The 16,640-nt window shown below is 37.2% G+C and overlaps 1 protein-coding gene across 4 annotated transcripts; it reads right to left on the bottom strand.

Moving 5' to 3' along the window:
* Window positions 1-3,142: 3,142 nt before the first annotated feature.
* Window positions 3,143-14,805, bottom strand: LOC143301617 (NEDD8-conjugating enzyme UBE2F-like). Of its 4 annotated transcripts, XM_076616168.1 has the most exons (7): window positions 14,613-14,672; window positions 13,310-13,403; window positions 11,539-11,651; window positions 10,742-10,905; window positions 9,380-9,541; window positions 8,848-8,910; window positions 3,143-8,192 (listed from the first exon to the last, which is right to left on the bottom strand). In XM_076616168.1, the coding sequence occupies exons 3-7, from the start codon at window positions 11,645-11,647 to the stop codon at window positions 8,139-8,141; spliced, it is 552 nt and encodes a 183-aa protein (XP_076472283.1). In that variant the 5' UTR covers window positions 11,648-11,651; window positions 13,310-13,403; window positions 14,613-14,672; the 3' UTR covers window positions 3,143-8,138. The 4 variants fall into 4 exon arrangements, with proteins under 4 accessions (XP_076472283.1, XP_076472216.1, XP_076472178.1 ...); XM_076616101.1 differs by lacking the exon at window positions 13,310-13,403 and having other exon boundaries at window positions 14,613-14,805; XM_076616063.1 differs by lacking the exons at window positions 13,310-13,403; window positions 14,613-14,672 and adding an exon at window positions 14,157-14,519.
* Between the last annotated feature and the right edge of the window lie 1,835 nt (window positions 14,806-16,640).

Here is a 16,640-nt window from a genome sequence, read left to right as displayed (position 1 = left end):
CAGTAAAATACAAGGGATATAACTCAAAGACTCGATCCAGTCAGCCCCAATAAAACAGCTTAACTCCCCTGCTTGAACTCATAGCCGGTTGGAGGATTCTGTCACCTTTGAGACACTAAAGAAAGGAAGCTAGAGAGAAGGAGCGGCCGTAAATCTAGCATGAGAGGTACAGCACGAAGCTTTGCAAATCAAACGAATATTGGCATCATTTCCAAGCCAACGTTGCGCAAATTTCATCAAAACGGAACAGAGTCTCTCTGGGCTTTTCAGTCCAAATACTGAGCAACACGCAAGACCACACGTTCCTGGCATCAGAGATCTTTTCCCACCCCTCTTGCGGCCAATCAGTGGCAGCCTCTGTGTGTGTGTGTGTGTGTGTGTGTGTGTGCATGCGCACGCGCCGCGGCGCGTGTGTCAGTGTGTGTGTGTATGTCAGTGCGCATGCGAGTGTGCCAGATAAAGTGTACACGTGTCAGGAGAGCTCTGTGCACATTAACTTCTTCTTCATTTGTTTAATCCTTTATTCTTTTCTTCCCCCCCCCCCACCCCCCAAGGCCTGACTAAGTGCGTTGGGTTACGCCGCTGCTGGTCAGGCATCTGTGCTTGGCAGATGTCATTGGTGAAGCGTATATGGATTTGTCTGAACACAGTGACGCCTCCTTGAGCTACTGATACACAATTCGAGTGGGAGACGAATACCAGTTTGTCATGGAATGCCCTGCAATTCAGAATCTCTGCAGTCAGTATTTACCTAAGAATTACAGAACATGACCCAACTTCCACAAATATGCAACATTAATATCATATCTATTAGTACGAAGAAAAGGTTGCTAAAATGTGTAAGTTTATTAAAGGATTTAATGTGTTTCGCAAGGAGTCAGGCTCAGTCTGGATTCTTTTTCACTTAACCTGTGCTTTTTCCCTAGCTGTTGAACAGGAGTCACAGCAATGATGTGTGTTAATCATAATACTTCATCCTGTAATTATCCATGAGTACCGGTATATGCATGATCACACACACACACACACACACACACACACACACACACACACACACATTTCCCCCTGCATTACTTTCAACTGGGTGCTAAAATAAGAAATTACTGTGCGCCATATGTTGTTATACCTTGCCATTGTTATTGCTCCTCTCCAACCAACCCCTCAGTTCCTACTTCAGGCTCAACCAGTCAGTTACATACAGAGCCAAACACTTCATTCATAATTTTTGCAATTTTAGGTTGTGATCTGTGCATTTGACTATTGCATTTACTATCCTTATTGTATTGCATATCAGACTGATGATAACCTTTGACCTTTGTTATTTTGTCCCCATATTTGTTATTTTCCCTTCAATTTGTTGTTGTTATTGTTGTTGTTATTGTTGTTTCCAAATGAATATTTTCATTCTTCCTCTCCTGTCATAGTCATGTTTCTTTATTTCTCTATGACTCAAAAGAGGTAATGGATATGAGCTCATTGTCACTTGTAGTGTAAGGGAAGCAATCCATGTAAGAATATTTTCAACAGCTTTGTACAAGTTATTTTCTTTTGCTGTTTAAAATGTGTTTTTTGCCAAACATATTAGAGAAGTATTATGCAGTTATGGTATCAACTTCCTGTTCATTTGAAATATGTACTAAATGAGATACTGAGGAAAGAAAACAAGAAGAGGAGCACTGAATACAAACACATTTTAAATTCCCTTGGACAAAGATCCAAACTGCAGGAACAGTTCTTTAACTCTCTCCATACCAACGGCGAAAGAGACGACGTTAACAGCGTTTCATCCCAGTTACCAAATCCAAACTGCAGGAACAGTTCTTTAACTCTCTCCATACGAACGGCGAAAGAGACGACGTTAACAGCGTTTCATCCCAGTTACCAAATCCAAACTGCAGGAACAGTTCTTTAACTCTCTCCATACGAACGGCGAAAGAGACGACGTTAACAGCGTTTCATCCCAGTTACCATCATCAAAATATTGCTAGCGGAATGGTCTTATACTGAAGAGGTGAATGTTGACAAAGAATACCACAGTTCTGACGATGGAAGCTAAAGGTTGGGTCATTGAGGCACCCACTGGACATCCGAGGGGTCTGTGTAGAGGAGAAGAGAGGACTGGCCGTACTGAGTGAGTTAATTGTGTGTGTGTGTGTGGAGGGCAGCTGCTATGTAATATGTATGTTAAAATGTATGCATTGTGTGTGTGTGTGTGTTTGTGCCTGTGTATGTGTAGTTTGTTTTTCACATTTTGGTGTGTACGTAACATTGATGTAATGTGTTATGCAAACAAGTGTTTTGCAAAGCACCTAGAGCAGATTTCTTGATAGTTTTCGATACAAGTATCCATTATTATTGATTTTGATGATCAGTAAATGGCAGTCCTGTGCAAACCAATGTAAAAACTCAATATATTTGAAGGGGCATCAGATGGGCTGCAAGGCCAAGGATATGAAAGCCAATTCCCACAACTTCAGCTACAACTATAACATATACATATCAACTGAACTGTCATGACTGAAAGTGATACACACTGTGACAGCAGCAGTGTGGTTTCCATCAAGAATCCACTAGCTGCATGTTTCTTAAAATAGATCTATTAATAGTGTTTGAATACCCATGACATATTTTCTAAATATCAAGAAATTTGGACTTTTTCTAAAAAGACATTGTGCTTTTTATGTTGAACTGTTAATGCAGTTTTCAAAATCCCAATGTAGTTAGCTTTAAAACAATATTAATACCCATTAAACCTGTTATATTTTTCATTCCAAACCTTTTAACACCATTGCATCAGTTACTTTGTTACCTTTATGACTGGACAGATCAGAAGCACACCAGGATGTCTGAAAAGTTCAAAAACAAGTAATTATTCTGTCCATAATTTAATTTTGCCTAAATATACTCTGATCACTTGAAAAGGGCAGTTTCGCCTGAAATGTACACCAGTCTCATTTCGTGTAATAAAATTTTGCAATTTGAACAGTTCTTTCTGCTATATTTTTCATGAAATACCACAGATACTTTGAGATAAAAATATACATTTGTCCACACACATGCATACCTGTAGAGAACACATCAATCATCACAGTATTCATTCTTATCACAGTATCCATACAGAAGAACACTCACTCAAAACAGCTTCTCTTATGTGCATTTATTGAAAATAAGTATGTCAGCAAATCAATCTTGTTTTGGATTGAGTGACAATTTATACACACAATTAAAGCAAGCAAGGACACACATAAACAACACACATGTGCACACACACACACACACTTCCATACACACCCATGTTGACACATTGGCAAATATACACACTCACACACAACACACACACAAACTTACACACATGCACATATTTTATACCCACACTCACACACAATTTGAACACTAAAGTTTTCAGAATAAAACCCAACACCTAATCTGACCAATACAGACTCAAGAAACACTAGAATCAGCATGCATCTTTCCATTGATGGGACTACTGGCACAAAGGTTACTATCTTATGTTTACTGAGGATGCCAATGATGTCAAAGAGATTCACCTATTTGCCGAAAGTTAACAGTTCATGACCATTAAACAAATCTTTGGAAAATAAACTTTAGTAACTTTTGGAACCTTGTAAATGGACAGGCAAACAGAATCACAGGACAAAAGATTTTATGAAAAGTTATGAAATACTTAAAGTAACTTGTGGGTAACAATAATAACACTTTTTCACAATCCACAGTTTAAAAGATGAGCCCACAGGATAAAAATATCAATTCTGAAACAAAATTTGCTTTTCTTATATCTGCGTGTGTGCGTGTGGTTTCCAGTCACCTTTAACAGAATTTTACAAATATCCTGGCTAAATAATGCAAACTAGAGAAGGCACAAGTGGGCTCTGTGACTGAACTTTTGGGGGGTGTATAACAAAAATCATGTTTAAAACAGGTCACAAGAGAAAAATGTGAGACACTTCAGTATCATTTTATAAATGTGTGAATGTCATCCATTCCTCATCAGAATACACAGAGACTGTCTTTCAAAATACGACTCCATATCTGTGGAGAAATATGTATAAATGCTGGTGATCACTACTTTCTTCCCCAAACTCTCTCTTTAAACATTTTCTCTCTCCCACTTAACATAAAATGGAAAAAATATTATTCAAACAACTAATAAAATATTATTCAAACAACTAATACTATACATCGATCACAATCTCATTTTAACTGTTAACATTATGCCTTGGGTGTTTCGTTTTTCTGAAACCATCAAATGTTTAATCTATTTGAGCTGGCTTAAAACTGGTATGGAGCCGACAATCTGCAAACTACTTTCTTTCAATTCAGCATCCTTTTAGTGGTAACTGATATAAATTATTTACTTGTTTCACCATTCATACACTATTTCTTAAAAACACACTCAAACATAATTAGTCATACACATGTAAATGTGGTTCAACAAAACTGACATCCTGTTCAATGAATCACCAAGTAATGACATCAAATTACATACACCTTAAAACATACAACCATTCAACAGAGAAGTGGTTTTGTTTCAGTTGTAAGGCAATAACAATGGTTCACACTGGATGTGGGTCGGTTTGAATATTCTGCTTTATCTTTCAAACTCTAATTTCAAATGGTAAATGAGGAAGAGATTAATAAATAGGACCAGGTTGCAGTCATGTGCACATGTGTAAATGCAAACCATAAACATTAGGTATGTGTGTGTGCAGCCCTGTACATGAATGTAAGGTACTTTCCTGTGTTAAGTGTATTTCTTCATTTCAGGTCTTTTTCATAATTCAGCACTTAAAAATGTCCAATATCATGCCTTCTAAGTACTCTTTACTCATATTTGACTCTATTTTAAAACAGCCAATTAAATATACAGTGAGGGTATACCTAACTGCAAAACATTTAAAAGTAAAGGATCCTGGCTATTTTGTGTTGGTTTGGAAATAAGAATGTACAAGCATGTGGGTGAGAATGCATGAAAAAACTCATGACGTGTATGTGGGCACAAGTCTGTGATTCACAGTGTTTAAGAGTACGAGCATGCATCTGTATCTTGCTGATGCTAATATATATATATATATATATATATATATATATATATATATATATATATATATATATATTGATCATCTGTATTCTTCATTGATAAAAAAAAAATGTGAATGCAGATGTGCATGCATGCCTATGTGCACACACAAAACATATATATGCATTGCAGAGAGAAAAAAAAAGTATGGGTGACAATTCTGCTGGAGAGACTGAAATATAATTTTTAATGTCTTTACCTATTTGAAAATTTTACCCAAAGGGATTAAGCTCTCATGGCTCATGTGCAAAAAGAATGAAAGAAAACAATATCCACAATGCTCCCATTTCTGTTTAGAATGAATGAACAGCAAAATGTAAAGCTATAAAGTCCAAATTAGGTCTACATTTTACAAACAGCTTAAAATAAAAAAATAAAAAAAAATTACTATATTTTTCAAATTTCTATTATGGTTCTGTTTAAACACCGACATGAAATGTTGATATTCTTTGGAAAACTCATAAAAAAAATTGCATGAGGAGGTCCATTTTCCACATTGGTGTTCACCTCATTCTTAACTGTTCCCAACTTTGGCAGCTTTTCAGACAAAGCTTCAATCCGGCTGTTAGACCCACTTCTTACTTGACCATCATGACCACTGCTGTTACTTTCAAAATTTAATGATCTTTGATGCTCACAATTCAATACATTCTCAGCTCTGATTAAAGCAGGATTGTGAAGGCCACAGATCTATTTAAAATCTAAATCTGACGTAACTGTGAGGCAAAAGAAATCACAGGTCTGATTTCTTTTCTGCCACTCACTTCAACAGAAAAATGTTACATTCCTGTTTTCACAGGTAGAAAATAGGGCATTGCATATATACATGTCTTTTGCTGAAAACTGCTGCAGTTGATAATTAAGTTCTTACGCAAAAACAAGTTTCCAATGATCCAACAAACATGACAACTTTTGTGTTTCAACAAATAAAAATATGCTTGAAAAAACAACAACCACAACAACTACAAAAACAAAACAAAAAAACAACAACAACAACTGCACCATTCTGAATAACATCATGCATACTAGATACTAGATACCAGTTATTTGCCAAATTGATGACAAATCAATCTGTTATTTTTTATCATCATTAACTTCTAGACAATGCAGGTTTAGTATCAGATAAATTTGGATAGAATTATCCCGAAAACATAATTTTGCACTTAATGAAAAACTTCTTTATTTTTCTGGTTAAGTTTTGTGATAAGGAAGATAGAAAAGAGAAGGGTGCATAAGAGCATGAGCCTTTTTCATGCATTCAATGCTGTTTTCTCATTCTGCACCTTTCAGGTGTTCATGTTTTATACAAAAATTCTAATTATTAAACAGTAAAGTTTTAATGGAAACATTTATTGGAGATTGTGGCGCGTGCTGTTGTGTGTATCAATTCTAATGGGATGTCTGGAATGACCTCATCTGTTCATATAGTAAAGCCAATTTTGGTATCCTTATAAGTAATAATTCCTGAGATAATGCAATACCAGTGTTAATGTTTATCATGCGTATGTACGTGCACACACAGAGATGGACAGACAAACAAGCACAACAAGGATGATTACACAAACTTGCTATGTTAACATATAAAAAAAAGAAAAAAAAAAGAAAAAAGCTTAGTTACAACTGTTTTCTGATCACAGGAAGTAGTAACTTAGAATGGTGTGAGTCTGATAGGTAATCATCCAATTTTAAGGCCAAAGCTCCAATTTCATTTGCACACCACTCATCCACTACCCATCCACCCCTCTCCCCCAAATCTTATGCAATAAAGCCTTTCCACAATCATCTTTTTGCCAAAACGTTCGCTAAATTCAGCCTCCTGCGTGTTTCAAGCACATGGCTTATTTTAAAAAAATAAGCAAAATAAAAAGATTTAAACCTATTCAATGCTTTACTGTATCCAATATGGGCACTTAAGTATAAACACTTTTAAAATAACTTTAAGACTGAATTAAACTAAAAACAGACTGTATAAATTTTCAAAAAAATGCACAATAAGAGTTCAAATATAAATCAAAAAACAAAAAGAAAACTATACAATAAAGCAAATTAAGCAGAAACAAACAAAACAACATTATATTTAACATAAACACAAGGGTTTTAAAAACAATTTCAAATGATGGACAAAACAGGCAATTAAAAAACAAAACTGAAAAACTACTAACCACACGCACGCACACGCACACACACACAGAGTAAAAGTTGTCTGTAAAACATCTTTCAGGAGAAGTCTTTGCCATAACTGACAGGGTAGGTTTTCATGCAGTTCAGACAGGACATATGATGCTATGTTTTCAAGTGGATAAGCAAGTCAAGATTCTGACAGTGAACACAGGAATACTGGTCAGCAGCAGGTCTGAAAACTGGATTGCTGTACCTTTCACTAACAACAAGGACATGGTTAGCAAAATGATGTGTGCCATGTGCGCAACCTAGACAAGCAAGGACACAATTGTCAGGCAACAAAAAAAAATCAGAGCTGTGCAATGTGTGACCACTGCTGATGCCTAAAATGTCATTCACAGCAACTTAGAAATGTGCTTGCAACTCACAGCATAAATGATAGCAAATGGCCCTCTGGATGAAGTATCCTTACTGTTCATTCATTGTGGTTAATGCCTCAAGTCAGGATCAAAACACTGTGACAGAACCCCTCAAACAGTGTGTGATTTATGATCAATCACTATGGGAATTACTTTGTCTATGGCATGCAAACTGACAACTTACCCAACCAAAAAAACAGCGATGAAAAACTAACATGTAATGCCAATACAATATGGGATAAAAAAATAAAAATAAAAAAAAACATCCCCCCACCCCAACCAACCCCCCCAAAAAAAACACCATTACAAACTCACTTCTTTTTTTTTTTTAAACAGGAAATAGTTTCATAGCACTTGAGCACACAATGAAATATTTAACAGGTTGACAGCACATATGAAATACATAGATTTGCACAAATAGGTGCATGCATGTTCTCTCTCTCACACACACGCGCATTCATTCACTCTCTCATCACTATAAAGACTATAACAAAATAAAATTATCTCTTGGCATAGGCCAGAATGTAGTCCCTCACTTTGATCTTGAAAGACTCCTGTAACAAGAAACACAACAGAAAAATGGAAATCAAGTCAGGTTTTAGGTTTCCACACACAGACATGCATGTACATTCACATACGCGTGTACATGCATACCCACATCACATTATCTTTCTCTCATTCCATTATCCATTTGTTTGCTGAAAATGATTTCCAGTATATTTGGCAGTGAATATCACCTCTCTAATCTCATCTCATACTACTGACCTACAAGAAAGATCTCTTAACTATTTTTACCAGTACAGTGAGTATATACAAATCATAAGTGGTTCTGAGAAAATGATAATTTTCAAAGATTAAAAAAAAGAAAAAGAAAAGAAGATTGTAGTATTTAGTTCATCAAGGATTTATGACTTTCATCTAAATACAAAAGAAAACAAAAACACTTCTTCCTAAATGTAATGGCTAAGAAAAGTAACATCCTGCCAAGTCTGATTTTTCAACCATTTGTTACTGCCCAGAAAATGTCAATGTTCAAACACACAAACACACCCTTACACACTTACACAACCACTCACCCATATAAACAGCTGAATCAAGAGGATTGCATACATTCACTTTGTTGACACACAAGTCTAAAAAGAGGCATGCCCACAATAAATACTATTTATATGTCACCATATTTAAATGTGTTTGTTAAACAAACTATACCTTGTCTCTTGCAAAGTGCTCAGCAGCTTCAACATTGAGAGGATCATCAAAATTCAAGAGATCCTGCAATGATAAACAGCAGCAGTAAGTGAAATTAAATTAATCCACGGCATAATCGGCATTCATACACACATGATTTGGAATCCACATTAATTGCAAACATTTGTTATTGCTAACTCTGGTTTTCTACATCAGTACATGATATTATTTACGAGGTAATTCACTCATCTTTCTTTTTTTCTTCTCTGTTTTTGTCACTCTTGTTGTTGAAGAACAAAATCCAGATTTCATTTAGTACTTTCTCAACTGGTTGAGGTTTGATTACCACGTGCTAAGAGAACAGCATTAGCTGGAAAATGACTGATGCAAGCCACAGTAAAATTCATCTCATGTTAACAACAGCAACAACAACAAAAATCAAAACCACAGTAACATTTCTAACAATCATCTCATGTTAACAACAACAACCAAAAATAATAATAAAATTTTTTAAAAATTGCAAGGCAAACTACCCACATCATTATACACTTACAGAAAATAAAGAATTCAGTCCCCAGACGACATCTTTCAACCTGCGAGTGGGTGCCCAGCCAAGACCATCGTAGGAGTTTTGTCGCAACAGACTCAAGCAAATCTCTCCACTCTCTGTGATGTTGGGGTGCCAGATCTTTGTCTGACATACTACTTTGGGAGGCTGCAACAAAAATTCAAGACACTGTATTTGTATGTGTGTGGGTACCTGCATACATTTTTGAAGGTGCATGTGTACTGTGAGAGTGAAACAAAGAGAAAGTATGTGTGTAAGCTCATGTGTGTGCGTGTGTATGTATGAGTGTGTGTGTGTGTGCGCGCATTATGTGAGGTCAAAATGGTGTCTGTGTGCATGTGCAAATACAGCAAGAGTGTTGAGGATACATGTGCACCCATGTTGTATTTCTATGTGTAGTGTGTGTGTGTGTGTGTGTGTGTGTGTGTGTGTGTGTGTGTGTGTGTGTGTGTGTTTAAGACTGATAAAAAAAAAGAGAAAAGGATAGCCGGAAAGAGGCAGAGGCTGATAGACAAGTAAAAAAAGAAAAGTCCTATGGTCATGTGAATAGATATGTTTTGTTTGAGTATCATATCATATGTGTAAGAATATCACCCTATGTGCAATTATAAAATAGTACATAAAGTAACTTCTGTCAAAACATCTCCTACATCTCTCACTGCTGCACTTTCTTTCTATCTCAAATATTTAAAACACACAGAAAAGCTAATTCTCTACTTGTGTACCCAAATGTGGCATGCCTCTATATTTAGAAAATATCTGCAGTCTATTCATCCTTTCATTTTATGTTTTTTATCAAGTGTGTTACCGATATATATATATATATTCAAATGATGTACAGTTTACTGTTTAAAGTTCTGGTGTGGCTTTTTAACAGAACAATTCTGAGAAATATGGACTTCCAGATGTTCATTTGAAATTTGAATTATTGAAATTTCTTTTCATTGTGATTCTGTATGCTTCTTTATTGTAACCAATAAAAAATTGCAAACAAAAACAAACCCCCCAAAAGGTTTCTACAGCGGATGGATAACAAGAACATTGCAACCGACTGAAAAACAGCAAATGAATATTTACCACCAAGGGGGCTTAGCAGGTAGTGTCCTGTGTATGTTGAATCTAAACAGGTGTTACTGAACACCAAAGAGACGCCCAATAGCAGTGCAAGGTCTCCTCTGATGTGTTTTTTTGTGGTGACCTCACACTGATGCTCCCTTTGAACAACTGACTATGGCAGAGCTGTGTTTGGGGATATCAGGATTAACAAAACAAGAGCAGCACCAGAGAAATGTCACTGATGACAGGGCAGGCTAGCATAAAAATTTAATGAAAGAACAAAATACTCACCACAATATTGTAGTCTTCAGGAACACATATATCAAACTTGAACCGGCCTCCGTTCCAAAAACCTTCATCTGGGCAAATGTACAGTGTGAAATGGTGTAATACGCTAGGGTCATCAAACTGAACTTTGGAAGTGCGAGGCATGTTTTCTTCCATTTCTTGCACCTCTGAAAATCAGAAAGCAGAAACAACGAGTTATGATGTGAAAATCAAAGCAAAAACAAAAAGAAATTAAGCACAATAATCACAAAACAGGTTTCTGCACTCACCAGATATCAATACTTGAAAAACTTTAATTTCGTAACAATGAGCTTCCCAAAAATGTCTTTTTATCATGTTAACACTCAAATACTAACAATGAATAGCATCTTGCAAACAATAAACATTTCAACAACCAGTTTGTGACAATCTTCAAGCTGCAGTTCAGCAATATTAACAACACAGTGTTACGTTCATTTCTGCAAATTTATATATATATATGAATAGTGTGTGTGTGTGTGTGCGTGTGTGTGTGCGTGTGTGTGTGCTCTCTCTCTCTCTCTCTGTGTGTGTGTGTGTGTGTGTGTGTGTGTGTGTGTGTGTGTGTGTGTGTGTGTGTGTGTGTGTGTGTGTGTGTGTGTACAGAGACACAGAGAGAGAGAGAGAGATATCTGAAAAAATCAATTTGAACACATACTTTAATTCTTTTTATATGAGAAATGATACTATAACACTTTACAAAATATACTCCTTTCTTTTCTCATCTATCCATTTATATCCCTGTCTGTCTGTCTATCAGTCCATCATCTGTCTGTCCTCACCTTTGACTAGCAGTTTGTCTCTGATGGAGATTCTGCGAGACTCAGGTTCAGCTTCCTTTTTAGGGCCGGCACTTGCCTGCTGCTTCAACTTCTTTGAGAGAGTTATCATGGTTCTGTCAAGCAAAGAAAGTCAGATATTTATTGATACATATTCAAAGGGAAAAAAATCAATTTATTTGTGTGTGTGTGTGTGTGTGTGTGTGTGTGTGTGTGTGTGTGTGTGTGTTGCCAGTGCTGTTTCAGTGTGTGAATGTGTGTGTGTGTGTGTGTGTGTGTGTGTGTGTGTGTGTGCGCTGCCAGTGCTGTTTCAGTGCCATTTCAGTGTCATTATTCAACGCACCTCAACCCAGCTCACCCATAGATACAGGTCTCAGAGCCAGCAACCCACAGGGAACTATCACCAGGAGACTGTAAACCAACTCAATTCAGTAATGTTCATTTCCACTGAATCCCCCTCTGATGATACCAATTGCTCCACTGAAGTGGAGACTGCCATCATCATCCTTCAAACAGTCCTCCATAAATATGCTGACTCTGAAGACTTGTGGTGGGTAAGTCCAAAGGCTTGTGGTGGGTAAGTCAGAACTGATGACACCATGAGAGCAAGGAATGAAGGGTCACAGAAATCTGGGACAATCTGTCTCCACTGATATTTGGATCAATGGATGGGAGGATGAGGATTATCATGCTGCTGGTCCACTGAGATGGTCTGTGACCTGCTTCACAATTCCATTCAATGATTAATGTTAATATATCGTATCCCAGCATCATCCACAACCAAGAGATACAGGCACTTGCAGTGCTGGTGAAGGAATTCGAGTAGTACTCCCAAAGACACAACCATGAAGTGGATGACTCTAGGTTGTGTGGTCTAAGTCTTCCCACTTACGCCAATAGCACAGTCAGCAAAAGAACAAAAAAATCCTCAATAACATTCTGACGGGGTTTAACCTTCATCCCCGCAGTCATCAATCCATGATGCTAATTACTTTGCCATGATGGCTGGTAAGAAGTATGACATTGTTTTTAAGAGTATTTTTTGTAATCAGCTTACAAGATAAGCCTAAATATAATGAGTATACATGCACACACACATACACACAAACACATAAGGAAAAGACAATGCAATAAAAGCACAAAAAAATACAAGTAAGCTAAAAGATAATGTTTTAATGTAAAATGGCCATTTAACAAGTCAAAACACTACTTACACAATACAGAATTATAAAAAGATTTTTTGTTTTCCCTTCCAAAATCTACTCTAAATTTTGTGACTCAAGTGAAGTAAAATCAGCCTCCCTATCCATCCCTTCTGATAGTTCTAAATCATAATAATGTAAGTCTGTCTTGGAGGCTAATGGAAACCGTAGTTCCAGCCAACTGAACACCAGCTACAACAAACTTTAGAACACACTCATGACTAACAGTAACACTCATAATCAGTCCATCCTCACAATAAACAGCCAACAAAAAATACTCTGTAACATATAAGTATATATACCAAATCATTAATAACAAAGGCAACATTGATCACAAAAGAGAAACTACCAAAACGATAAGCACTAGAGCCAGACTCCAACAGAATGTCTACACAAGTTGCCAAAATCTTTGCAGTAATAATATCACATGGTTTATAACAAATAAGGCATGTAAATTGGTCCACATATTCACTAATCAAAGAAATAACTGAAAACTGGATTTATTAATAAAAGTCCTTTGCATAATTCAGACATTTTCATTCATTCACAAAGAAATATAATTTGAAGATTACAAACGGCTCTGGTATGGTAAGCCAACATTTGGGATGCCAAATGGTGTGGTAGCCTTCTTTCAAAACCAATCTGTTTGTGTCACAATTGAGAATGCTAGAACATAGAAAGAAAGCAACAAACATCATACAAGATATTAGAAACTACTCTTACAAAAACTGAAATATCTTGATATTGTGTGTGTGTGTGTGTGTGTGTGTGTGTGTGTGTGTGTGTGTGTGTGTGTGTGTGTGTGTGTGTGTGTGTGTGTGTGTGTGTGTGAGACTCACTGTGTGTATCACTCACTGTATGTCTGCATGTCTTTAGCAGATTTTCTGTTATGGAGTCTTGAGCCACAAAACAATCTGTGTGTATACTTGTGTGTTTTTCTATAAATTTGCTTTTGATAGGCACCTCGCGTCCCATTCAGATATTAGGCCCTATACTGAATTCACATTTTCTTTTATCATTATATCAATTTGTTATTATTTCTTGATAGTTAAGATGTGAATTTCAATGATTTTGAACTAATAAATTAGAAAAGACATTGACCAAACTGTTTTGCGGGAGGTTCAATGCAAATTATTCAATTTATGGTACAAGCACACAAACACATTTTCTTTCTCCCTTTTTTCCTCCCACCTCTTAATCTTCTACAAAAGTTATTGGCTTATCTGCTCAAATTTTTTCATTGTAAGACTGATGTTACATTACTGAAGAAGACGAAGAAGAAACACTATACAGAGAAAAATGCTGCTGGCTTAAATGTGCACACACACTTGAAATATATTTTAATACTTAAGAAATTATTTTATTAAGAAAAATATGTCATAATGGCAAATATGAATATACTATAATGCATATAATAACCTTAGTTTTAGTATGACAGGTTTCAACAGGAAAAATAAACAATGTGATCTGGAACTGCCGAAGAGACGAACATGTGGCATTGCCATCACTCACATTGTCCAGGATAGAAAGAAAATATGGTAAAAACAAAGGTAGTCATAGTATGCACGTAATCCCTATCACCCGAGTAGTCAAAATTTAAAGACAGTTCCAGTAGATAAATCTAGAGACAAAAGTCACCGAAACAAGGCCAAACCAACCAGAAACTCTGAGAAAAAGTGATTCAACAGACGTCCCCCTAAGGCAGAGGGCCAAACACTGAACAATGTCTATTTATAATCAATGAATACACACGAAAACTTGAGTTTAAACTCTAGTCAGCATTACATATTTTTTTTAATGATCCTCGACAGCATGTAGACATATAACTACGATATAACATTATTTATGAAAACGGAAATATCCGCAATAACTAACCTGAAGGTCCAGTTACAAGGACCCACGAAAAACAGACGAAAGAACGATCTCTTCTTTCACCTTCTTGGAATCGCTTACAACGTTAACAAAATAGTGCGATGCAATTTAGTGTATTATAACTTTATGTAACTGAAATAATACTTTTGTATGATACTCTGTTTGATTAAAGTTTTTTTTTCTCGTTAAATTTTCACCCCCAAAAATTTAATCATCGATATGTTATCTGCGGTCTCCCTTTCCCAAAGGGTCAGCGATCTTGTTTGCGGTCATAAGCAAGAAATGCACAAATGTCGAAAACTATGATTCCAGCAAAACACTCGGTTTGGTTGACAGTTGATTTGACAGGGTGAACCAATAGAAGAAAAAAAAATGGTGCTGTTGCTTGTTTTCTTTACGTTATTATTTAAAATCAAAGTTCATGTAGGTGCATAGAAAAATAGTTCGCCACTATGAGGAACGCTTGTTACGTGCGCTTCTGAACAGCCGGAGAAAAATACTGGAAAAACAGAATCACTAAGCACTGACATTCAAACTCTGAAAACCTGTCCAACAACAGAAGGCAATATGTAGAGTAACGGCAATGACCCTCCTGTAGGAAATGTGATCCCTTCAGGGGTGATTTTTGTGCTATGATCCATTATAACTTCTGTCAGAACGATACGTGACTTGAACAACCTGCCTGAAACAGCTATAGCAGCAGACACCTTGGACACCTTTAAGTCTAGGGTGCCCCCCAGTCAGTAGTTAATTAGATAATAGGTCCCCTACCCCCCCTCCTCTTCCCCACCCCCTCTCTTACCCCAATACTTTTGGGTTAAAAAAAAAAAAAATTGGGGGGGCCCTGCTGTCTTAGATCAGCAAGGGACCGGCTAGCTCGGAAGGGCGAAAAGTGAAGTGATAGTCGCCTGCCGGAGAACCCACTTAGAGTAGGACTAGGTTTTCATCCTCACTAATAGGTCTGTCGCTTTCTGTAGTTTGTTTTTCTTTCATCGCAACCCAACAAAAACGGCGTAAAAATCAAATTGATGATTGTGGCCGTCAACGCAGTGAAAGTGAAAGGCGGGGAAAGCAATCAACTTGATACTGAAAAAAAATTAAGTCTTTCAGTTCACATTGCTATGTTGACCAAGCTACATTCGGAGGAAGGTGGCAGAATAGTTAAGACGCTCAGCGGCCAATACAGGGTCCGTGAGGGTGTGGGTTCGAATCCTGCTCTCCGCCCCTTAGTTCTCCCAAGTTTCAGTGACTGGAAAATCACACTGAGCGTCTGCCGGGTCAGTCGGATGCCGGGGTCCTGTAAACCGAGGACCCGTGTGCAGCACGCACTTGGCGCACTGAAAAAGAACCCATGGCAACGAGAGTGTTGTCCGGCAAAATTCGGTGACAGAAGCCACAGATCCGTTTAGTCACTACACAAGAAGAAACAAAAATGTGTCGGCCACGTTATCATCTGAGTGTCATCTCTCTCTCTCTCTCTCTCTCTCTCTCTCTCTCTCTCTCACACACACACACACACAAATATATATAAGCATTCACTTAAGGTCTGACTAAACGAGTTGGGTAATGCTGCTGGTCAGGCACTGATCTGCCTAGCACTGAGGTGTGGTGTAGCTGTGACGCCTCCTTGACTGAGAAGCAGCTGAAACTGAAACCATATAGAACCGACAGCTTTAAACTGGTTCAAAGAATTTCATTTAGGTAGATCAACGATGCTCGAAGACGATGACCGTTGTGGTCGTCCAGTGTCCGGTTATTCCAGAGCCGAATTTACTGACCCATGTAAGATCAGTACTTGACTGACTGAGGAGAATCCAACAATTATCTATAATAAAACCCAGAACACAACGAACTTTTCATCGGGAAATATCAGTGTCATTTTCCTTGATCACCTTGGCCGTCAGTTGGGAACATTGAGTCAGTTTAACGGGCGCCCTCAGAGTCACTGGTGAACAAAAGAAGGCATAAAGGTTTCAGTAGTATTTGACTGAGCACACATGTGGCATCGTTCAAAACTTTAACTGACGGAGA

Source organism: Babylonia areolata, chromosome 1 (assembly GCF_041734735.1).
Source record: "Babylonia areolata isolate BAREFJ2019XMU chromosome 1, ASM4173473v1, whole genome shotgun sequence".
NCBI lineage: Eukaryota > Metazoa > Mollusca > Gastropoda > Neogastropoda > Buccinidae > Babylonia > Babylonia areolata.
Note: the sequence above shows the minus strand (reverse complement) of the source record. Positions and strands in the feature narration are given on the sequence as shown.